At 40.3% G+C, this 25,479-nt stretch overlaps 1 protein-coding gene and 1 pseudogene across 1 annotated transcript; both read left to right on the top strand.

Annotated features, from left to right (window-relative positions):
* The first annotated feature begins 113 nt into the window (after nucleotides 1-113).
* Nucleotides 114-18,032, top strand: LOC129817420 (alkaline ceramidase 3-like). Its single transcript, XM_055872640.1, has 11 exons — nucleotides 114-322; nucleotides 8,372-8,482; nucleotides 12,130-12,182; nucleotides 12,430-12,482; nucleotides 12,849-12,930; nucleotides 13,030-13,065; nucleotides 14,105-14,163; nucleotides 14,408-14,509; nucleotides 14,618-14,722; nucleotides 14,945-14,990; nucleotides 15,101-18,032. The coding sequence occupies exons 1-11, from the start codon at nucleotides 220-222 to the stop codon at nucleotides 15,152-15,154; spliced, it is 804 nt and encodes a 267-aa protein (XP_055728615.1). The 5' UTR covers nucleotides 114-219; the 3' UTR covers nucleotides 15,155-18,032.
* Nucleotides 18,033-22,846: 4,814 nt separating this feature from the next.
* On the top strand, nucleotides 22,847-23,591 carry LOC129868810 (protein BTG3-like; annotated as a pseudogene).
* The last annotated feature ends 1,888 nt before the right edge of the window (nucleotides 23,592-25,479 follow it).

Raw genomic sequence — 25,479 nt, 5'->3', positions numbered from 1 at the left:
GATACATTTATTTTCCAACTAAATATGCAGTAAGGGAAATACTGTTGTGCCTGTAACCATGTTTCTGCAGTAACCTGCCAAACCAAACCTCAACTGTGCTCAGGTTAACTGTAATTGAGGAAATGGAGGGAGCCTCTCAGTCATTAATCCATTAGTAGGCTACTAAAGATTCTGTACTCCTCCCTCACACACACAGCGCTCCCGTTCGTTTTTTCCATCATGGCTCCCTCAGCAGACAGACTGGGATATTGGGGGCGACCAACCTCAACGCTGGATTGGTGTGAGGAGAATTATGTCGTCTCTTTCTACATCGCAGAATTCTGTAAGTACATCTGACACCATGCGTATGGCTAAACTGGAGTTTTAGGACACGAAAACGAATGCAATAAACACGGATGTGGATCCTTGCAGAAGGCCGTCTCGGAATAGGTAAACATCATGACAATGAGCCTGGTGGTGACAACGACATTCCCTTACGCTCGCGTCAGTAGATCAAGGTGCTTTTATATTTTATCTTAATAGACCTATAACTATAACCGATCAATTTTATCGGTAATGTTTTATACCGGTAAGTAAGTTACGTGTGCGATGCCACGACGCAGACCTGCTAATGACTCAGAACTTCACTTGCAGCTGCAGCACCGCCCTTTCAAGTACCGTTGCTATTACTGTAATAGGCTATCTAGCTAACGTTATATCAATGAGCTAGCTATACATTGATTCACTGGTGCGTAAAATTTACCCACATTAAAGTCGCTACAAGACAGCTGCAGCTTCATTCTGGGACAGCACAGCCTCTCACATAGACACCCGCAACATTTTTTATATTAATGATAATTCACCTGAAGACTAAGAGTTCCATTCCAAGATAAAAACTAGCTACTCGGCTTTCGTGATTTTCTTTTGCATACCTTTCTGAATGATACATGAGAGCGATAAAAAATTATGAGTGCAGCAGGCACTAGGCTTTCTGAGGATACAACGCCCATTGACCTATTAACAGCTGTCCAAATGCACGAAGGTCTGATCTGGCTACAAATGGTACTTCATGATGCAACATTGTATTTAAAGTGGAACTATGTCAAGTGGGTCATAGTTAATTGTGTTGGACTACTGCTCTTTTACCTTTCTCTCTCTCTCTGACTCACACGTGACTCAGATTACACTGAGTGACCCAACACTCCTTGTCTTCTCTCCTTCATGACCACGGGAAGGTGAAAACACTGGGTTGAATGACTATTCACATGCATGATGCATCATATGAAGAAAAAAGGCATAGAACTGGGAACTGATAACAGAACACTTACATTGTTCTTATAAATGTGTAGTAACACAGTATTACTAAAGTGACCATGTAAATGAGCCAAGGCTAGCTTTTTCAAGCAGAAATTTGCATCCTGTAGCACTAATTCCAAAAAGTTTTGGGACACTGTAAAGTCCATGGAGAATAAGAGCACCTCCTCCCAGCTGCCCACTGCACTGAGGCAAGGAAACACTGTCACCACCGATAAATCTACGATAATCGATAATTTCAATAAGCAATTTTCTACGGCTGGCTATGCTTTCCACCTTGGTACCCCTACCCCGGCCAACATGCTCTGCACCCCCTGCAGCAACCTGCCAAAGCCCCCCCGCTTTTCCCTTTTAAATATTTTAAATAATTTTTAAAAATCTTATTAACAGCTGATGTTCTGAAAGAGCTGCAAAATCTGCATCCCTACATATCAGCTGGGCTAGACAATCTGGACCCTCTCTTTCTAAAATGATCTGCCGAAATTGTTGCAACCTCTATTACTAGCCTGTTCAACCTCTCTTTCGTATCGCCTGAGATCCCCAAAGATTGGAAAGCTGTCGCGGTCATCCCCCTCTTCAAATGAGGTGACACTCTAGACCCAAACTGTTATAGACCTATATCCATCCTGCCCTGCCTTTCTAAAATCTTCAAAAGCCAAGTTAACAAACAGATCACCGACCATTTCGAATCCCACCGTACCTTCTCCGCTATGGTTTCCGAGCTGGTCATGGGTGCACCTCAGCCACGCTCAAGGTCCTAAACGATATCATAACCGCCATCGATAAAAGACAGTACTGTGCAGCCGTCTTCATCGACCTGGCCAAGGCTTTCGACTCGGTCAATCACCGCATCCTTATCGGCAGACTAAATAGTCTTAGTTTCTCAAATGACTGCCTCGCCTGGTTCACCAACTACTTCTCCGATAGAGTTCAGTTTGTCAAATCGGAGGGCCTGTTGTCCGGACCTCTGGCAGTCTCTTTGGGGGTGCCACAGGGTTCAATCCTCGGGCTGTATACATCGACGATGTCGCTCTTGCTGCTGGTGATTATCTGATCCACCTCTACGCAGACGACACCCTTCTGTATACATCTGGCCCTTCTTTGGACACTGTGTTAACAAACCTCCAAACGAGCTTCAATGCCATACAACACTCCTTCCATGGCCTCCAACTGCTCTTAAATGCTAGTAAAACTAAATGCATGCTCTTCAACCGATTGTTGCCCGCACCCACCCTCCTGACTAGCGTCACTACTCTGGACGGTTCTGACTTAGAATATGTGGACAACTACAAATAGCTAGGTGTATGATTAGACTGTAAACTCTCCTTAAAGACTCACATTAAGCATCTCCAATCCAAAATTAAATCTATAATCGGCTTCCTATTTCGCAACAAAGCCTCCTTCACTCATGCTGCCAAACATACCCTCGTAAAACTGACTATCCTACCGATCCTTGACTTCGGCAATGTAATTTACAAAATAGCCTCCAACACTCTACTCATCAAACTGGATGTAGTCTATCACAGGGCTATCTGTTTTGTCACCAAAGCCCCATATATTACCCACCACTGCGACAAGATAAGAAATAAGACAAGTTATTAAAGAGCAGGTATGTATTTTTTATTTTTATTTTATTTCACCTTTATTTAACCAGGTAGGCAAATTGAGAACACGTTCTCATTTACAATTGCGACCTGGCCAAGATAAAGCAAAGCAGTTCGACACATACAACAACACATAGTTACACATGGAGTAAAACAAACATACAGTCAATAATACAGTGAAAATAAGTCTATATACAATATGAGCAAGTGAGGTGAGATAAGGGAGGTGAAGGCAAACAAGATATATATATAAATAAATAAAAAATATATATAAAAAGGCCATGGTGGCGAAGTAAATACAATATAGCAAGTAAAAAAATAACACTGGAATGGTTGGTTTGCAGTGGAAGAAGGTGCAAAGTAGAGATAGAAATAATGGGGTGCAAAGGAGCAAAATAAATAAATACAGTAGGTAAAGAGGTAGTTGTTTGGGCTAATTATGTAGTATTATGTATTAGTATTATGATGGTATGTATTATTTTGGATGTCCAGCACTCATTTCGGATGATATGTTACACATTTTCAAAACAAACAATATGTTAATAATTTGCAAAACTTACTATATGTTATGTATGATATGTTATAAATTCTAGCTAGGTGGCTAACATTAGCTAGCTGGCTAACGTTGGCTAGGGGTTAGGGGAAGGTTTATCTCAAATGGTTAAGGTTTGGGTTAGGGGAAGGGTTAGCTAACATGCTAAGTAGTTGCAAAGTAGAAAAAAAAATGTAAGCATTTGAAAAGTTAATAATTAGCTAAAATGCTAAAGTTGTCTGTGATGAGATTCAAACTCGCAACCTTTGGGGTTCTAGATGTTTGCATTATATGCCCATCCGTCCGCCCCGGCCAACTACCCTACTTTCGTTTTTTTGCCTTAAGTAGCCGTTTGTCTTATGTAACCATACCAAATGCCTAGTTAAATAAAGGTTAAATAAAAAAATGTAACATATCATACTAATTTGCGTGTCCAGGATTTACATCTACGTTACGTCTAGTCTATGAGACCAGGCTGTCCACACGACTAGTCGAGCTTTAGGCAATGGTTGGTTTGGCTTTTAAATGGGTCCCAAATTGTAGAATAAAAGGCCTAGAATGTGCAATGTTCAGTAAGTTTTATGTGGAAGACAGACAAAGAAAGAGGCAACCACAATTGTTGTGCTATTGTGTGTGTGTTAGAGCTCAGATTTCAAAACCTCAGCAGAGGAGAACAATAGTAGTGCTGCTTGCACATCAAGGTAGGTCAGAGTATGTTAAACAGGAGATTCTCCTCATGTTTGCTAAATTCAACGTACGGAAACGTTAAACAGGAATGTTCCTGGCATTTGACTGAATAAAGCACCTTGGGGCATGCCTGCTGTTATTTGATCGGAAGTCAGTCAGCCTAATGTACAACACAAGATTAAGATTACGATCACTTTATTGGTCAATTACACACAAGGTCCAACCGAAATTTGACTTTGAAAGACATACATACATACACATACATACACAGGTGTGTATGTAATGTACAACACCAGCCTAATGTAAAACATAAATCATGTACAACAGACATCCAACCTACAGTTGAAGTTGGAAGTTCACATACACCTTAGCCAAATACATTTAAAATCAGTTTTTCACAATTCCTGACATTTAATCCTAGTAAAGATTCCCTGTCTTAGGTCAGTCAGGATCACCACTTTATTTTGAGAATGTGAAATATCAGAATAATAGTAGAAAATGATTTATTTCAGCTTTTATTTCTTTGATCACATTCCCAGTGGGTCAGAAGTTTACATACACTGACTTAGTATTTGGTAGCACTGCCTTTAAATTGTTTAACTTGGGTCAAACGTTTCGGGTAGCTTTCCACAATAAGTTGGGTTAATTTTGGCCCATTCCTCCTGACAGAGCTGGTGTAACTGAGTCAGGTTTGTAGGCCTCCTTGCTCGCACACACTTTTTAAGTTCTGCCCATACATTTTCTATAGGATTGAGGTCAGGGCTTTGTGATGGTCACTCCAATACCTTGACTTTGTTGTCCTTAAGCCATTTTGACACAACTTTGGAAGTATGCTTGGGGTTATTGTTAATTTGGAAGACCATTTGCAACCAAGCTATACTGTAACTTCCTGACTGATGTTTTGAGATGTTGCTTCAATATATCCACATCATTTCCCCGCCTCATGATGCCATCTATTTTGTGAAGTGCACTAGTCCCTCCTGCATCAAAGCACCCCCACAACATGATACTGCCACCCCCGTGCTTCATGGTTGGGATGGTGTTCTTTGGCTTGCAAGCCTCCCCTTTTTTCCTCCAAACATAATGATGGTCATTATGGCCAAACAGTTCTATTTTTGTTTCATCAGATCAGAGGACATTTGTCCAAGAAATACAATATTTGTCCCCTTGTGCAGTTGCAAACTGTAGTCTGGCTTTTTTATGGCAGTTTTGGAGCAGTGGCTTCTTCCTTGCTGAGCGGTCTTTCAGGTTATGTCAATATAGGACAAATTTTACTGTGGATATAGATACTTTTGTACCTGTTTCCTCCAGCATCTCCACAAGGTCCTTTGCTGTTGTTCTTGGATTGATTTGCACTTTTCGCACCAAAGTACGTTCATCTCTAGGAGACAGAATGCGTCTCCTTCCTGAGCGGGATGATGTCTGCATGGTATGGTGTTTATACTTGCGTACAATTGTTTGTACAGATGAACATGATACCTTCAGGTGTTTGGAAATTGCTCCCAAGGATGAACCAGACTTGTGGAGGTCTACAATTTTTTTCTGAGGTCTTGGCTTATTTCTTTTGATTTTTCCATGATGTCAAGCAAAAAGGGTACTGAGTTTGATGGTAGGCCTTGAAATACATCCACAGGTACACCTCCAATTGTCTCAAAGGATGTCAATTAGCCTATCAGAAGCTTCTAAAGCCATGACATAATTTTCTGGAATTTTCCAAGCTGTTTAAAGGGACAGTCAACCTAGTGTATGTAAACTTCTGACCCAATGGAATTGTGATACAGTGAATTATAAGTGAAATAATCTGTCTGTAAACAATAGTTGGAAAAATTACTTGTGTCACGCACAAAGTAGATGTCCTAACCGACTTGCCAAAACTATAGTTTGTTAACAAGAAATTTGCGGAATGGTTGAAAAACTAGTTTTAATGACTCCAACTTAAGTGTATGTTAACTTCCGACTTCAACTGCACATTTCTGATTCTTGTACCTAGATTTGTAAGAATATTATTTTAAGAATCCTTTTCTTTTGTATCCAGCAGCGCAAGCAACACATACAATACAGCAGCAAAGCTCCCTTAAAGGTGCTATCCAGATCCTAAAAGGGTTATTTTGCTGTCCCCATAGGAGAACCCTTTGAAGATCCCGTTTGGTTCCAGGTAGAACCTTATTGGGTTCCATGTAGAACCCTTTCCCAGAGTGTTCTACATGGAACCCAAGAGTTCTACCTGAAACCTAAAAGGGTTCTACCTGAAACTAAAAAAGGGTTATCCTATGTGGACAGCCGAAGAACTCTTTTGGAACTCTTTTTTTTCGAAGAGTGTTGGCAGACGGATTGCCTCCCACAATGTAAACAATGCGCCACGTCTGAGATTTCCGAGACTAGGCTTCAAGCTCTGGATGCAGGAGGAACAAAGAACTGAGTTAGCCAGGGAGCTCTTTTACTGTTTTACCTCTTGCATGCTGTATAAGCCCCATTAACTTCTTATGACTGCAATCCCGTTAACTGGATGATATGACAACAGCCAGTGAAAGTGCAGGGCGCCAAATTCAAACAGAAATCTCATAATTAAAATTCCTCAAACATACATGTATCTTACACCATTTTAAAGGTAATCTTGTTGTTAATCCCACCAACGTGTCCGATTTAAAATAGGCTTCAGCGAAAGCACCACAAACAATTATGTTAGGTCACCACCAACTCACAGAAAAATTCTGCCATTTTTCCAGCCAAAGAGAGGAGTCACAAAAAGCACAAATAGAGATAAAATTAATCACTAACCTTTGAAGATCTTCATCAGATGACACTCATAGGACTTCATGTTACACAATACATATATGTCTTGTTCGATTAAGTTCATATTTATATCCAAAAACCTCCGTTTACATTGGCGCCATGTTCAGAAATGCCTCCAAAATATCCGGAGAAATTGCAGAGAGCCACGTCAAATAACAGAAATACTCATCATAAACTTTGATGAAACATACATGTTTTACATAGAATTAAAGATACACTTGTTCTTAATGCAACCGCTGTGTCAGATTTCAAAAAGCTTTACGGCAAAACCCAATATTCAATCATCTGAAAACAGCGTTCAGCCACAAAAGCAAGCCATACAGTTACCCGCCCAAATTGTGCAGTCAACAAAACTCATTAAAAGCATTATAAATCTTCACTTACCTTTGCTGATCTTTGTCGGAATGGACTCCCACTTCCACAAGAAATGTTCATTTTGTTCGGTAATGTCCATCATTTATGTCCAAATAGCTATTTTTGAAGCGTGTTTGGTAAACAAATCCAACGTCAGGAAGCGCGTTCACTAAAAGCTGACGAAATGTCCAAAAGTTCCGTAACAGTCAGTAGAAACATGTCAAACGATGTATTGAATCAATCTATAGAATGTTTTTAACATAAATCTTGAATAACGTTCCAACCGGAGAATTACATTGACTTCAGATGAGCGATGGAACAGACCTCCCTCTCATGTGAACGCACATGGTCAAAGAATGGTCAGGTCATGGCAGACCTGACTAATTCCTCTCTCATTTGGCCCTCCTTCACAGTAGAGGCGTCAGACAAGGTTCTACAGACTGTTGACATCTAGTGGAAGCCGTAGGAAGTGCAAACTCATCCATATCTCGCTGTGATTTCAATAGGATCTTGGTTGAAAATCGACCAGCCTCAGAATTTGGATTTTTTTCTCAAGTTTTTTCCTGCCATATGAGTTCTGTTATACTCACAGACATAATTCAAACAGTTTTAGAAACTTCAGAGTGTTTTCTATCCAATACTAATAATAATATGCATATATTAGCAACTATGACTATATTATGCATATATTAGCAACTATGGCCATTTACTCTTGGCACCTCTATGCACCTCTGTGCACCTTTCATTCAAGCTACTCAATACTGCCCCTGCAGCCATAAAAAGTTAAGCACCATTCTAATCATTAGCATGTCCATTTCCCATCAGTCTATGTGTTAAATGGTTTGATTGTTCCTAACTTGATCACTAACCATCACTGGGTGTGGTGAAATCTTCAAATTAATGACTAAATTAAACTAATTTAAACTAAGATTTTCTAAATCTTGCTTACAGAATGTAAAAACAATTATTTCTCTAAAACCTTGTTTTCTGTCTGCTAAGAGACACTACTCATATACACCAAATGACTGTGTTTGTTGTTTGCTGTCATACAGTACATGTTGTGTTGTCTTCCACTGACAGTTGCTCTGTCTGTTATCTTGTTGTACAGGGAACACTGTCAGTAACCTGATTATGATCCTGCCTCCTATCTACGGTGCCATCCAGACGTATAAAGACGGCCTAGAGTACCGCTACGTCTACTCCTTCCTTGGACTGGCAGGTAAGTGTTCCATAGACAAGGAAAGCCGCACACGCTAGGATCTCAGTTGCAATAATTTAATAACCAATGTTTCATCAGGGTATAATTACAGGTGTCTGTATGTAATCATGGCCGGGTGTGGCTTGATTTCATTGGTTAATTTACAGATATAAATAGAACATATAAAAAGCATGAATGGATAGCATACAATCGTAGATCAAATTTCGCTACATAGGCCTACAAACATTTACAATTTGTAGGCCAATGTAACCTATTTGTATCTATGATCGTATGTTATCCATTCATGCTTTTTATATGTTCTATTTATATCTGTAAATTAACCAATGAAATCAAGCCACACCCGGCCATGATTACAGACACCTGTGTGTCCTTTGAAACTATATAAACTAGTGACATGCAGTGTTTGTCATTGTACCTTGATGAAGACAGCTTGTCTGTCAAGACGTTGGTTGTTAAATTATTTCATCTGAGCTCCTAGTGTACGGCTCTCCTTTTCTTTTTCAAGTGTTCTACTCCGCTAGCCAGCCCCTTGCCTAAACAGGTTTCTTTTGCCTCCAGATTTAAGTGTTCCATAGGCATCTGGAATTATTAGCATGATTTACTCATATCTGATAATACATATATGGGTCAAAGACGTATAAGGTTTTCAAAGTAGGAAAAAAATAAAACAGCAATTACAATTCCCTAAAATGCTTTTTTATGTTCATTGGAGTATCACATATGCCCTTACATTAGATATAGAATAAAGCCAATACTTATTTTTTTGTGATTCATATGAATTTACCTTAGTAAAATGTAATTCAGTATAACACAAAGTGTTTAAAAAATAATTTTATGCCCATTTTCCATTATCACAAGGTTATATATAAATGCTTAGACTGGTAGAAATAAACCTACCCAGAACAAAATTACATTATTTTATTTTGAATACCACATATTTGATGTGTCACGGGTACAACTCAAAATTTGTTGAAGGTTTTTACAAAAATGTCCTGCCTTACACTGAAGAAAATGCTAAAGTCTATGAAAATATCGTTCACTTCATCCTTTGAGATTTGTTTTTGTCACTCTGAATCAACAGAACAAAGTTATTGTATTTTAATATAAAATACTGCTGTTATACTGTATGACAATATTTTGTTATCCTGAATGACACATATCACTACGGCCCACGAATATTGATTAAAAGTGATTCCTTCAGCAATAACAATAATGATCATATGAACTATTATGAGTAGCAGCAATAGTATTTTCTTTTAACTATTTTTGAAGTTCTAAAACTGTATAAAAAACAGGATAAGATGTTTAAAATGTGCAGGCTAGCTGAACTAGATCGCTGCCATACTAGAGAGAGAGAGAGAAATGACCCATACGCCACACACATAAAGAACATGGGTTTTACTATGCAACATAGTTCAACTGACACATGAGTTACAATTTAATTCAAGCAGGATTAATGTTGTACTAGTACAAATTGTTCAGGGGGCTGCTCAAAAGAGTTTCATTCAGTGGATACTGGAGTTAAGTTCATCACCACATTCATTTGTTTGATTTTTTCCACAGTGCCTCTGATTTAATCTCCATTTTCCCCTCTTTTTTCAGCATCAGATTGTGTCTTTGCATGGATCGGTGGATGATCAGGATTGACATCCTTCTTTCTTCTCTGATAGCTAAAAAATGAAAATGTAATAGTTATGACACTGGCACAGAGTAGGATTCGCATCCATTAAATGTTATTAGTAGTCTATTAATTGTAGGCTAAACAATGATAACACTTAATCAAAGTTTAAAAGTTAAATCAACTCCCTCTCCCATTCTCTCTCAAAGATGTTTTGTTACTATTTCATTGCTAATGTTAATAATAATCACTTTACTATAATTTGAGCCTGCGGCAACACTTTATGTTGCGTTAAGTTGCATTATTACACAATTATTACAAGATAGTTAATGTTGTAATTATGCATTGTTATTAACTGATATAATCCATCAGTTATACCTTAATTGCAGTGCAATTAAACATTAACTACAGTGTAATAGTGCAACTTATTGTTAAGCGTTATCCACCCAGCTTTACATCCTATTATCCTATTCTGTTGCTGACAGTTGCATGAAACCATGAAAACAATACCTCACAGTACGGACATTGCAATTTATTGCCCTGGCCACATCTGCAGTCTCCATGCCTCCTTGCAGCATGCCTAACACGGAACCCACACCGGCTGCGCGCATGCGCCATTGTGCGCCATCGTGCATAAATGTATTTGGTCCCCCAACACCAAACGTGATCACGACACGCAGGTTAAAATATCAAAACAAACTCTGAACCAATTACAATAATTTGGGAACAGGTCGAAAAGCATTAAATATGTATGGCCATTTAGCTAGCTAGCTTGCTCTTGCTAGCTAATTTGTCCTATTTAGCTAGCTTGCTGTTGCTAGCTAATTTGTCCTGGGATATAAACATTGAGTTGTTATTTTACCTGAAATGCCCAAGGTCCTCTACTCCGTCAATTAATCCACACATAAAACGGTCAACCGAATCGTTTCTAGTCATCTCTCTTCCTTCCAGACTTTTTATTTTCTTCTTGACATTATATTGCGATTGGCAACTTTCATAAATTAGGTGCATCACCGCCACTGACCTCGTTCGTCTTCAGTCACCCACGTGGGTATAACCAATGAGGAGATGGCACGTGGGTACCTGCTTCTACAAACCAATGAGGAGATGGGAGATGCAGGACTTGCAGCGCGATCTGCATCAGAAATATAACTGATTTCTATTTTAGCACTTGGCAACGTAGACATTCGTTGGCGCGCGAGAGCAGTGTGGGTGCAATAATTGAATAACATAGCGCGAGCGGTGTAGTCAGCCTATAAGGCACGTTCACGCAGATGAGCAGGGACCCTGGGCATCTTTCTTTTGGTGTTTTTCAGAGTCAGTAGAAAGACCTCTTTAGTGTCCTAAGTTTTCATAACTGTGACCTTAATTGCGTACCGTCTGTAAGCTGTTAGTGTCTTAATGACTGTTCCATAGGTGCATGCTCATTAATTGTTTATGGTTCATTGAACAAGCATGGGAAACAGTGTTTAAACCCTTTACAATAAAGATCTGTGAAGTTATTTGGATTTTTACGAGTTATCTTTGAAAGACAGGGTTTATATATTGTTGCAAACACTAACACAATTATGCCATGGGTGTTCATTTATATTTTTAGGATGAATTTCTACATTTTAAAAACACCTTTGTCATTAGAATTTTAACCCGGACAGTTACACTGCAGAACATTTTGACGCTTTAGAGCTCAATAACTTAATTTAATAGTTTGCAAAACAAATATTTCTGGGTCCAAAGAAGGGTAAGAGTTGAGTGATTTGATATAATATTCATACATATTTATCTTTTTATGTTAAATGAATGGCCTTCGGACACCAAATTTACACGTCTCATCTTTGACCCATATGACCTATAGTATAACCTTACAGTCACAAGGATTTGGAAAAGTTAGTCTTGTCCCTAATGTCTTTTAAAGTGAGAATTTTTTTAGACTGAAATTGCATTATCAAGATGCTTTCCTTTATTTGAAAGATGGGTTTGAATGTCTGTGCTTCTTGCTGGTTGTTAAATGTGATCTCTTCTTTTGTTCCAGCTGTTGGCATTGGTTCCTGGTGCTTCCATATGACGCTGCAATATGAGATGCAGGTGAGCTGACTTTTAGTATCTAAAAATAAATCATGATTTGTCAGCATACTGTATGCATCCACCATAGATCACTGTGTTCTCATAATTGCATGGACTTTTTCAGCTGTTAAGGACATAAAAATTGTCACCTCATCGTTTCCTGCAGAATGCTCATGAAACTGTTTTTCAACTCTCCTTATAAGTAAGGTTTGCGCCGACCATCCCATTATACATCACTATCTGTGTCTCTGCTGTCTGTCCCCCACAGTTGCTGGATGAGCTGCCAATGATCTACAGCACCTGTGTCTTTGTCTACTGTCTGTAAGTACCCAACATAATGAATTTACACTCCAACTTTCACAGTGCCATTGCCATTGAGCAGCCCAGGCCCAAAGCCCACTGAAAGTAATTTGAGGGCAGTATACATGTGATCAATTAAAAGTTAATCCAATCCTACAATTGATTTATCCCAAGAAAACACACATTTTTCATGGCTATAGATGACATGTAACAGAGCTGATGTCTATTGATTCAGTGCCACTTGCACTTCCCCCATTTTAACTGGGTCATCTTTCATCATCTTGCTCTCCATCCCTCTCAAAAGCCTTACTGTATACAGTATGTCTATAATTACAAATATGTGTTTCATTAGAGGAATGAGAAATGAATTCATTTTTTCTGTTGCAGATATGAATGCTTCAAGCAAAAAAACACTCTGGGTGTATTCCCTATCATGTTGTTATTCATCTTCAGTGTCTCAGTCAGTGTGGTGAGTGTCTTATATTTCCCACATAACTGTTTTGTCCCTTTTCATCCCATGACTATATGTCAATGATTAATGTCACTATTTCAATTCTCTTTTTCCCAGGTGTACTTACAATGGAAAGAGCCAGTCTTTCACCAGGTAAGAAAGAGAGTACATTTTCACTCTTCAGTGAGCATGCTCTTTGTTTGCTTTTAGAGTTTACTGTTTCATTAGTACATATTGCCCCTGGCTAACTGTGGAAACAGCCGGACATGAGTGCCTGTTAGATCCAGTTAGATTGCTATTGTGGCATGTCCGTTCAAATGTCTCTGTTCAGGAATCTAATATTTGCAGCATTATCACTTTGGGCTATTGACAATCTCGCACAACACCTTTTGACTATGGCTCAGTCTGATCTTACAACTCCAGGTTACAGTTGTATTATAACTCCTCCCTAGCATACCTCACAATAGTCAGTGAGGCTGTGGATATTGAGAGTCTAGAGAAGCGTCTGTGTTGCTCCACAACAACAGAAACAAAGTGACAAAGCAACCTTTGTTTACACTTCAGAGCCCTCTCTGCTTACTAAATCCCGCCGCTCCATGGTGGCACACATTTAGCCATAAACATGCCCACAACAGTCAGTTTTAGCGGAGATGGAATTGATTTATTAGATAATTAAAAGAAGTAGTCTGCTCCAGCCGTAGACAACATAACATACATAAAAAATGATTGAGGAGAAAAACACATTAAAGCCCAAAGGCTTATTTCCATTGTGGTCCTTGGAGACAGTTATATGGCAGGTGGTCATGAGCTCTATAACAGCATATGTCAGCATATTATTTAAACGGATTCTTACCAAACTGATGCAAGTATTTGATTTGCTACAGTGTACCCATTTAGATACAATACAACAACGGTGACCATTTATACGTCCCATTAACCGTCACAAAATAGCAGTCTTTATTTGAGCATGGATTTAGCACAACCTGGTGGTTGGAACATGTACATGCTGTACAGTAGTGTTGTCTATCAAGGTTTAGTGTTGAGCAGACTGGTTGAAAACATGTGCATTATACACCTCACACTTAATTTCACCTCTGTTCTGAAAACACCAGGTTTATGCTACTGTAAAATATGACAGGTCTAGATTTGGTTGCTTTTCAAAGCGTGTTCTTTGTGTGTCCTCACCCCTCAGGTCATGTATGGTGCACTTGTAGCATGCTTGGTGATGCGCTCTATCTTCATAGTTACATGGTAAGTGGCAGTGTGGCAGCAGAAATGTGGCCCAGTAGTTTGGGAAATTAACTGAGAGGTCAAGAGTACATTTATCATCCTTACAATGTCTATCAATTGTTTAATAACCACTCACTCACTGGTTGCTGCTGGTATCCTGATATTTGTGATTCTGGATGACATTTTCAGAAACTACAGTACAAAGTAGGGTTATATTATAACAGTGTTTATACATCTCATCGGACTCCATGTGTTTCCATTGCAGGGTGTATCCCTGGCTCAAACCTGTGTGTTACATCTCCCTGAGTGTCTTTTTGCTGGGGTTCCTGTTGTGGAACATTGATAATCTGGCCTGTGACTCACTCAGGTAAATTTACAACCAAATGACAAACGCTGCCAACAGAATATGGACATCCATTTGTAGACAGAATCATAATGTAAAACTCTCTCTCTTTGCTCGCCACTCTCCTTTTAGATCCACCAGACAGAGACTGCCCCCTGCTGTTGGGGCGGTGACACAGTTCCATGCCTGGTGGCACATCCTCACAGGCCTGGGCTCCTACCTACACATACTCTTCAGGTAAGCCATGAATAGATCTATAGGCTTTATATAGGATCTGCTCTTTGTATTTGTTCCCACTTAAATTGATTTATGCTGCTTCAAGAACATCGTCATTGTTGGATGAAAAATTTACTTGTATCTTGCGTAGTTTAGTATATGATTTAAGTGTAATGACTGATTAGATGATTCCTACAACAATGTATCACAAAAAAATATCAAAAATGTTCTGTTGTCACGTAGCCTCCAGATAAGGTCAACCTTTCTCAAACACAGACCAAAAGTAAAGGTAAGCGTTCTCTCCTCCCAGTTCATCAACACATCCCAGTCCTATGCTTGTGTATTTGGCACCACAATACCAACACTAACTTAACACTGGTCTACAATGTGTTCAATCAGTTCCTATGTGGAGTGTGGCCCATGTTGCACATTGAGGCACAAAAGACTAGCTGAGTGACAGGGGACCATGAAGGATGGTGACTGCCATTTAACAGGCATCAGCACAGAGACCTGACCTGCCAGTCTGCCAACCTGACCTGACCTGCCAGTCTGCCAACCTGACCTGACCTGCCAGTCTGCCAACCTGACCTGACCTGCCAGTCTGCTGTCTATGGGACATATGCACCCCACTACCAGAGGGCAGGCAGGCTACACCCCAACCTACCACTCCGGGGACCTTTGGTTCTGCACTGTGACGATTTGCCAAGTACAGTATAGCATTGAGAGTTTACATGGAATTATATGATTTTTCTCTTTCATCTATCACAATATAGTAGATTATTAGATTTTGGTGGTGATGTTGTAGTGACATTTTGTTTAAATTTCCTGGAATATGGATACCGCAAAAATATATATATATATAAATCATACTGGTGTATCTATTATAACATTCAATATAACACCTTAGCATATTCACAAACCATAATAACGTCAGGTTGTCGGCATTATCTGGCTGTATGTCATGGTTGTGTTTAGACCAGGGAACTGTTTGTTACCCATCCATCCTCCTCTGAGGGAATCTAGATGATGCAGTGTGTTGGTCACAGACGGGACTGAAACAGAGACACAGGAAAAGGTTTAATATCAATTATCTTGTCCATTTCTGTCCTCTGCAAGGGATTGGTCACACAGGAAAACTGACTTCAATTGGATATATATTTGATGTATGCCAAGTGTGGATCTGCATTGCAAAATCTGAAGTTGCTCTGAGATTGTGTTTTTGATGATTTACTTTAATATTATTAACAAATCAAAGGGATGTGATACAATTTCATCTAAGGATTGTTCCACTGCACAAAATTCAGTACCATTTATATCATAGTGGGAATTCCACAGGGTCATTATTTTCATGTGTAGTATTACAAAAAAAGTGCATTTCACAACGCAAGTTATCATAAAGGTTTACCGAAAATACATACACTACCGTTTAAAAGTTTGGGGTCATTAAGAAATGTCCTTGTTTTTGAAAGGAAAGCACATTTTTTGTCCATTAAAATAACATCAAATTGATCAGAAATACAGTGTAGACATTGTTAATGTTGTAAATTACTATTGTAGCTGGAAACAGCAGATTTTTTATGGAATATACATAGGCGTACAGAGGCCCATTATCAGCAACCATCACTCCTGTGTTCCAATGGCACGTTGTGTTAGCTAATCTAATTTTAAAAAGGCTAATTGATCATTAGAAAACGATTTTGCAATTATGTTAGCACAGCTGAAAACTGTTGTCCTGATTAAAGAAGCAATACAACTGGCCTTTTTTAGACTAGTTGAGTATCTGGAGCATCAGCATTTGTGGGTTCAATTACAGGCTCAAAATGGCCAGAAACAAAGAACTTTCTTCTGAAACTCGTTAGTCTATTCTTGTTCTGAGAAATGAAGGCTATTCCATGTGAGAAATTGCCAGGAAACTGAAGATCTCGTACAACGCTGTGTACTACTCCCTTCACAGAACAGTGCAAACTGGCTCTAACCAGAATAGAAAGAGTAATGGGAGGCCCTGGTGCACAACTGAGCAAGAGGACAAGTACATTAGAGTGTCTAGTTTGAGAAACAGATGCCTCACAAGTCCTCAACTGGCAGCTTCATTAAATAGTACCCGCAAACAACAGTCTCAACATCGACAGTGAAGAGGCGATTATGGGATGCTGGCCTTCTAGGCAGAGTTGCAAAGAAAAAGCCATATCTCAGACTGGCCAATAAAAATAAAAGACTAAGATGGGCAAAGGAACACAGACACTGGACAGAGGACAGAGGAACTACACAGATATGTCTACACTGTAGATCAATTTGATGTTATTTTAATCGACAAAAAATTATATTTTCTTTCAGAAACAAGGACATTTGTAAGTGACGCAAAACTTTTGAATGGTAGTGTATATCTGCACAAGCTTTGGTGTTGCTATCAAAGCAAGGAATGAGGGATGAGAAAATAGTGTTTTCACTGACCCTGACTAAATAATTTGGAGTGGTTTGTTTTTGGATGGATTTGTCAATTGATATCTATACTTTGTCTTAGCAATGAATACAGGCATCTGCATGTCTGCAACATTTAAATTATATGATCAATGATCATATTATCATCATTTAAATTACACACATTTGCCTGAAGGATGACACTTTTGAACCTGTTAGGATCTACTGTACAGTTCAGTTCATGCATATCTTTTCTAATGGCCACTAGATGGCATGGATTGCCATATTTCAGTTTCAGGTTATGTTCATTTGCCAAAGGATCCTGTCCTGTGAAAGGTTTGCCTGCTAAACACCCTCCAGGTGTATTTGTTTAACTCTTACGGGTCACAAATGTAAACATATTGGGGAAATACTGTAGCGTATCATGCAGCATTTTGGGGATGTGGCTATGTGAAACTTCATGTGACTTTGATCTTCAAATGTGAAAATGTAATGTACTTATGTATGGGAATAATATACTGTATTATTCTCTTAAGTAATGGAACAACACAGATATGAAGTGGATACAGAGTGTGATACAAGAACCCATGAACCTTATGGAGTACCTGAACTGCTACATGCTCAGATATTGTGACACATGCATATCACTGTTTTAATTAGGGTTACATTCGCATGGTTTTTGTTCTCAAACCTCAGATTAGGTTACAATAAGGTTTATATGTTCAGCAGCACCATATGAAGGAGAGATAAGTAGTCATTTAGAAATTACAATGTATTTAATGACCTTAAATCACTGCTTGTAAAAGTTGGAAGGTGGATGGTTATTACTGATAAGGGCGACTTGTTTCTAGTGACCTTGATGTTCACGATCAATCTAAACTGCTTAAATAAAATCACTTGTGTGTTTTAGGAACACTTGTCTACTGTGATAAAGTGATAAATCCGGTGAAAATAGCTTTTTTTGGATGACGCGATAGGCCATGTAATAATCATTCATAACCTGTCTTGTCTGATTAAATGATGTTCCAATCTACCATTATAGCTACATAGTAAATTAACATGTCTTTTGTTTTATGTAATCTGTTATCTAATCGATAGCCAGAACCTACTGTAGTTTTACAAAAATACTCAATCTGATGATTCTGGATGACAGAATCACAATTGACTATATACACTGCTCAAAAAAATAAAGGGAACACTTAAACAACACAATGTAACTCCAAGTCAATCACACTTCTGTGAAATCAAACTGTCCACTTTGGAAGCAACACTGATTGACAATACATTTCACATGCTGTTGTGCAAATGGAATAGACAAAAGGTGGAAATTATAGGCAATTAGTAAGACACCCCCAAAAAAGGAATGGTTCTGCAGGTGGTGACCACACACCACTTCTCAGTTCCTATGCTTCCTGGCTGATGTTTTGGTCACTTTTGAATGCTGGCGGTGCTTTCACTCTAGTGGTAGCATGAGACGGAGTCTACAACCCACACAAGTGGCTCAGGTAGTGCAGTTCATCCAGGATGGCACATCAATGCGAGCTGTGGCAAAAAGGTTTGCTGTGTCTGTTAGCGTAGTGTCCAGAGCATGGAGGCACTACCAGGAGACAGGCCAGTACATCAGGAGACGTGGAGGAGGCCGTAGGAGGGCAACAACCCAGCAGCAGGACCGCTACCTCCGCCTTTGTGCAAGGAGGTGCACTGCCAGAGCCCTGCAAAATGACCTCCAGCAGGCCACAAATGTGCATGTGTCTGCTCAAACGGTCAGAAACAGACTCCATGAGGGTGGTATGAGGGCCCGACGTCCACAGGTGGGGGTTGTGCTTACAGCCCAACACCGTGCAGGACGTTTGGCATTTGCCAGAGAACACCAAGATTGGCAAATTCGCCACTGGCGCCCTGTGCTCTTCACAGATGAAAGCAGGTTCACACTGAGCACATGTGACAGACGTGACAGAGTCTGGAGACGCCGTGGAGAACGTTCTGCTGCCTGCAACATCCTCCAGCATGACCGGTTTGGCGGTGGGTCAGTCATGGTGTGGGGTGGCATTTCTTTGTGGGGCCGCACAGCCCTCCATGTGCTCGCCAGAGGTAGCCTGACTGCCATTAGGTACCGAGATGAGATCCTCAGACCCCTTGTGAGACCATATGCTGACACATGCACATTTGTGGCCTGCTGGAGGTCATTTTGCAGGGCTCTGGCAGTGCACCTCCTTGCACAAAGGCGGAGGTAGCGGTCCTGCTGCTGGGTTGTTGCCCTCCTACGGCCTCCTCCACGTCTCCTGATGTACTGGCCTGTCTCCTGGTAGCGCCTGCATGCTCTGGACACTACGCTGACAGACACAGCAAACCTTTTTGCCACAGCTCGCATTGATGTGCCATCCTGGATGAACTGCACTACCTGAGCCACTTGTGTGGGTTGTAGACTCCGTCTCATGCTACCACTAGAGTGAAAGCACCGTCAGCATTCAAAAGTGACCAAAACATCAGCCAGGAAGCATAGGAACTGAGAAGTGGTGTGTGGTCACCACCTGCAGAACCATTCCTTTTTTGGGGGTGTCTTACTAATTGCCTATAATTTCCACCTTTTGTCTATTCCATTTGCACAACAGCATGTGAAATTTATTGTCAATCAGTGTTGCTTCCTAAGTGGACAGTTTGATTTCACAGAAGTGTGATTGACTTGGAGTTACATTGTGTTGTTTAAGTGTTCCCTTTATTTTTTTGAGCAGTGTATTTAGTTTGTTTAGTTGGTAAATGTTAAAACCTTTACCAATTGATGCTCAGAGTTATCCTATTCATAATCTAAGCTCAGGGTGGCAGTGTTAACAGAAAGAAATCTCAGGTTTACAACACACCCAACACTTCTACAGAAGCATGCTATGCTTATTTAGTCATGAATACAGTGGAAAAATACTGATCAGTAAAGAAACACCCATGAATGATTCATGGTTTTGATACCATGTCTGGCATCCGTTTTATATATCTTATCATGATGGAGCATAATCGTAATTAGTCAGAGATACAGGTGTTGGGTCATGTACTTTTGAGATGTGTCAGATAGTAGTAGTGAGCTACGTCACTGTTGGTTTACTGCCAATAAAGAGAGAGCATATTTACCTGAATGACCTAGTGAACAACATTCAAGATGTACTGTAAAGTACTACGTTCAATCAAAGTGTTTGAGGAGTAAGAGCGAACAGCCCCAAGCCAAAATATACATTTGTAAGGGGAAGATTGTAGAAGGTTGTTTTTGATTGTTTGAAAGCTTTACTAAGAGACCTCTCTTCTTTGTCTCACTTGTAAAATGTGTAGTACATAGGCTAGGCAATATTGACTCACTGTCATGTGAGTATGTAGGAGTATAATGATGTCTGGCAGTTGTGTTGACATGAAACTGCAAACTGATGTGGAATTCCCACAGAGCATGGAAGGCACTAATGTCCAGGGCAAACAAACTGTGTGTGTTGGTCAGGAGTATGCGTTATCCAAGAGTCAAACACTTAATGCAAGGATTAATCTCCAAAAAAACATTACAATTAGTCTTTCCTTTGAGTCACCATGCCGTTAGAGTCTGATCAGACAAGTCTGAAAAATGCACTGGGTGACAAAAAATATATGAAATGTAATTATTATTTTCTACTACAAACCTCCTTAAAAAAGGTTCACAGAACAGATATGGACGTTTTTTACAGTTTAGACTCGAGGCAAGTCAGAACAAATCTGTTCCACCAAAGAATTACAACATAGCTAATCTGTACCAGCTCCTTCTCATCGAATCAACACGCTGTCCAACACTAAACACACACAATCACTATCCCATTTTCCCAGCAGGTTTTCTAGTGTTTTTAGGAAATGTGTGTATTTCCTGCCTCAATAATTACAGTAGATTGTTTGTTTTCATAGATAGGGATTTTATCAGATTAACACTCTGCCGAAGACTATTGTCCAGCCCAAGAACTACATGTCATTTAGTTTTTTGTTTTTAAGCTTCTTTGAGATTATTTTATTATGAAAAGTGCTATATAAAATAAATATATTATTATTATTATTACTCTTAGTTTTGTGAATTCTATGGGCCTTTTGAAATCAAACGAGTTTCTGGGTTCAATGACTGAGAACATTCTTCTTGGGCTGCGAGAATACAAGATTAGAATGATCTAACACATTAGATAGTGAAAACTATGAATTAAATGCAAATAAACTCAAGACAAAACCACAAAATACAAGAATTGATTTAAATTAGATTTGATCATGTATCTTGTGCATCTCAGTTTTGTCCCTGTATTTAGTTGAGCAAGTACCAATGCATGTACTGTAGAAGGTATACAAATGTGTGGAAATTAGGTTTTAAAAAAAATCAAAAACCCCAGTGAAGTTTTCAGTAGTGGTAATCAATCTGAAGTCCCTGAGCCATTCTTCCTGTGTAATAAACACTCCCTGCTCTGAGACGGTAGTATCACTGGGCAGAGCTCTGGACGTGTGCTACCTTTGCACGTCGTGTTTCAGTTAATATGTAATCTAAGAGCTGGAAACAACATGGTGTAGATAGAATAGTTTCCTCACATAGAAACCTGGGACATGCAGTACAATAAATTACATATTATGATTCTATGTCTCTGCTCGCTATTTATTGGTTTTGTTCTAAGGTTCACATTCATCCCCGTTCTCTCTTGCAACAGAGATGTTATTTCAATGAAACAGACTAACCTGGATAATTAAAGGTTAAACAAGGCAACAGTAAACATGTCGTCCCTCACGAATGACGCAGCAACCCCCTTGTGCCAATTGAGATATCGTGTGACTAACAGATTTCAGTTAATCACTATATCTCTTACCTTGGGCCAATCAGTGTAATTTTGTAAATGCCGGATCTCTATGGCAAGACGCATAATTCACTCAAGTTTAGAGATATCATGTGACTAACATGTTATCATGTTTAGAGATATCATGTGACTAACGTACTAATGGACAGAGAAAGATCCAAAGTCCTCTCCCCTTCATCGTGGGGGACAATACAAATATTTTGTGCCCAAATAGGGTGAAGGGTCAGAAAGCAAACTTATGTAAACTGTACAAAAATATAAACGCAACATGTGTTGGTCCCAAGTTTCATTATCTTAAATAAAAGTTCCCAGAAATGTTCCAAAAGCACAAAAAGCTTATTTCGCTCAAGCCTGCTGCTTCGCTCAGTTGTGTCTGTTTTTTATAAAGTCTTATGTTTTCTATCTAGTATTTATTCATTACACTGTATGTCATACAAAATGTGCAGTATTTTCTGAACCAAATGACATTTGCGCAGGTGCATATCTATAGGAGAGTTCTATAGGAGAGCATGTTCGATGGGAGGCATTGGAACTGTTCCATCAGATGATGCCTCCCCAAAAAACCATGGTTTCTCTCTTTTTAGCATTTCAGGCATTGGGTAGGTACACAGGTGCTACTGTAGGCTGCTATGTCACAGCCTGCAGAACAGCCACAGAGCCACTTGTATCCTTAGGGGTTACTGGCGCAGGCTTAGCGCATGCTAAAGGCCAAGCCAACATTTTAATGAGAGTAATACATGCATGATGAAGGCCATTAGCAAAGAATAAGTCCCAGCGTTTCCTGTTTAGAAATGATTCAGCATGAGTTGCACAAGACAGACAACTAGCTATGAGGTTGTTTTAGTGTTCACAAGCCCTTGGCTTGGGTTGCATGAGTCTGAGCTGATTTATAGTTGTCCAAATGTTGATGAGCAGCAATTACGAATTTGGACCATCATTACAGCACATCAGTGAAACATGATGAAAGAGATTGCAGCAGTGGTGTTTTTCCTGAAAAGACTGATCAAGAAGGTGGAAAAGTTGGAGACCTAGAAAGTGGACATGTTTGTGGAGCGGTTGACAGTTGCCCTGCAGGAGAATTCAGGGTGCATTGGTACCCTGACCACCCCAGCAAAGGACTTCAGGTGTAATAGGCTGAACAGGTTGCAGAGGGAGGATCCAGAGCTGCTGCGAGCTTGCCAGGAGAGTGGGGTTCAGTACAAGAACCTTGGCCTGCTCAGGGGAAGTGGGTTGCATGTATGGAGAGAAGAACCATGCTTTCAAGGTGGCCAGTTTCTTTGGTGATGAGGATGTAACTAAGAAGGTGACCAGCACTGTGGAGAGGGTGACTTCTGACTACCACTCCGGTTCATCCTCAGATGAGTATAGTGGCCTCAGGGAAACCCGTCCTCCCCCTACCTTCCCCTAAAATCTCCACACATATCAGGTGATCTACCCAGCTGCTCCTTTGTGGCGTCCTCCAGTGCCCAAGAAGAAGAAGATTGTACCCGGTAAATCATATAACGGCCCTCCACATCCTCCTCACTATGGCTTCAGACCCCAAGGCAGACACACCCAGCCCTTCACATACAAAATGTTTGGGCTCTGCTGGCCAGAGAGGGGGGCATGGGTACTAGGGTGGAACTCCAGGCCTGGCTTACTGTTAGTGACCACTGTAGCAAGTGTTGACATTAGTATTAGCCTGTTCCAGGGGGAAAATCTGTTGATGTGCCCTTGAGCAATTCATCTAACTGTAAGTCGCCCTGGATAAGAGCGTCTGCTAAATGACTCAAATATAAATAGGGCAGCGTGGGTGAGACAGGTATGAGTCACTTAATGAGAGCTTAACAATTTGGAACTGAGTCATGTCTGGAATACCAAGATTTATAGATTGTTCAAATACACTATATTTCCAAAGGTATGTGGACACCTGCTCGTTTAACATCTCATTCCAAAACCATGGGCATTAATATGGAGGTGGCCACCCTTTGCTGCTAAAACAGCCTCCACTCTTCTGGGAAGGCTTTCCTCTAGATGTTGGAACATTGCTGTGGGGACTTGCTTCGATTCAGCCACAAGACCATTAGTGAGGTCGGGCACTGATGTTTGGCGATTATGCCTGGCTCGCAGTCAAGGTCAGGGCTCTGTGCAGGCTAGTCAAGTTATGCCACACGATCTCGACAAACCATTTCTGTATGGACCTCGCTATGTGCACGGGGACATTGTCATGCTGAAACAGGAAAGGGCCTCCCCCAAACTGTTGCCACAAAGTTGGAAGCACAGAATTGTCTAGAATGTCATTGTATCCTGTAGCGTTAAGATTTCCCTTCACTGGAACTAAGGGGCTTCGCCCAAACCATGAACAACAGCCTCAGACAATTATTCCTCATCCACCAAACTTTACAGTTGACACTATGCATTCGAGCAGGTAGCGTTCTCCTGGCATCCACGAAACTCAGATTAATCTGTCGGACTGCCAGATGGTGAAGCGTGATTCATCACTCCAGAGAATGTGTTTCCACTGTTCCAGAGTCCAATGGCAGCGAGCATTACACTACTCCAGCTGACGCCTGGCATTGCGCATTGTGATTTTACGCTTATGTGCGGCTGCTCGGCCATGGAAACCAATTTCATGAAGATCCCGACAAACAGTTCTTGTGCTTTCATAGGCAGTTTGGAACTCGGTAGTGAGTGTTGCAACCGGGGACAGTCAATTTTACAGGCTACGTGCTTCTACACTCGGTGGTCCCGTTCTGTTAGTTTGTGTTAACTTCCACTTCGCGTCTGAGCTGTTGTTGCTCCTAGACATTTCCACTTCACAATAACAGCACTTACAGTTGACTGGGGCAGCTGTACTGTAGCAGGGCAGAAATTACGAACTGACTTGTTGAAAATGTGGCATCCTATGAAGGTGCCACGTTGAAAGTCACTATGCTCTTCAGTAAGGTCATTCTACTACCAATGTTTGTCTATGGAGATTGCATAGCTGTGTGCCTGATTTTATAGACTTCTCAGCAACGGGCGTGGCTGAAATAGCTGAATCCACTAATTTGAAGGGGTGTCCCATACTTTTGTATATATAGTGTAGTTAATGATAGTTTCCAAGATGGCGGCGCAGTAGGACGTGTATATCTGTCTTTGTCTTATCCCTTATAAATAGCCGGTCTTTTTTTTATATCTTAATCTCACTTCTATCTACGAACTAAATATACTTTCCTGCAACCTGCCTCACCCAATGTGGTACGGATCTTCTATTTTTATTCCTTATAACTGGAATCTCCATCAGAAGCTAGCCAGCTAACTAGCTACTAGTCTTTGTTAGCCACGGCTAGCTGTCCTCGCCTTTTCCCCCCCGGAATCAGCTAGCCTTAGCTCGGACAATCACCTGCCAGTCTGCACAGCGCGATATCAACCCTGAGCATATCGGACCGCTTCTCTCTACCATATCACCGGATTCCTGCCGCTCTGGATCATTACTCCTAGCTAGCTGCTAGCTAGCTAGCTAGCTGGAAAACGAGTGGCTACTGTTAGCTAACGCCTCTGTCCCGAAGTAAG

This window comes from Salvelinus fontinalis, chromosome 2 (assembly GCF_029448725.1).
Source record: "Salvelinus fontinalis isolate EN_2023a chromosome 2, ASM2944872v1, whole genome shotgun sequence".
Taxonomy (NCBI): domain Eukaryota; kingdom Metazoa; phylum Chordata; class Actinopteri; order Salmoniformes; family Salmonidae; genus Salvelinus; species Salvelinus fontinalis.
This window is presented reverse-complemented; position numbering and strand designations above follow the sequence as displayed.

Coding starts and splice junctions, on each gene's coding strand:
- LOC129817420 (XM_055872640.1), top strand. CDS start 220: ATGGCTCCCTCAGCAGACAGACTGGGATATTGGGGGCGACCAACCTCA. Junction 14,164..14,407: donor TCTATCTTCATAGTTACATG/GTAAGTGGCAGT, acceptor TTTCCATTGCAG/GGTGTATCCCTGGCTCAAAC. Junction 14,510..14,617: donor CTGGCCTGTGACTCACTCAG/GTAAATTTACAA, acceptor CTCTCCTTTTAG/ATCCACCAGACAGAGACTGC.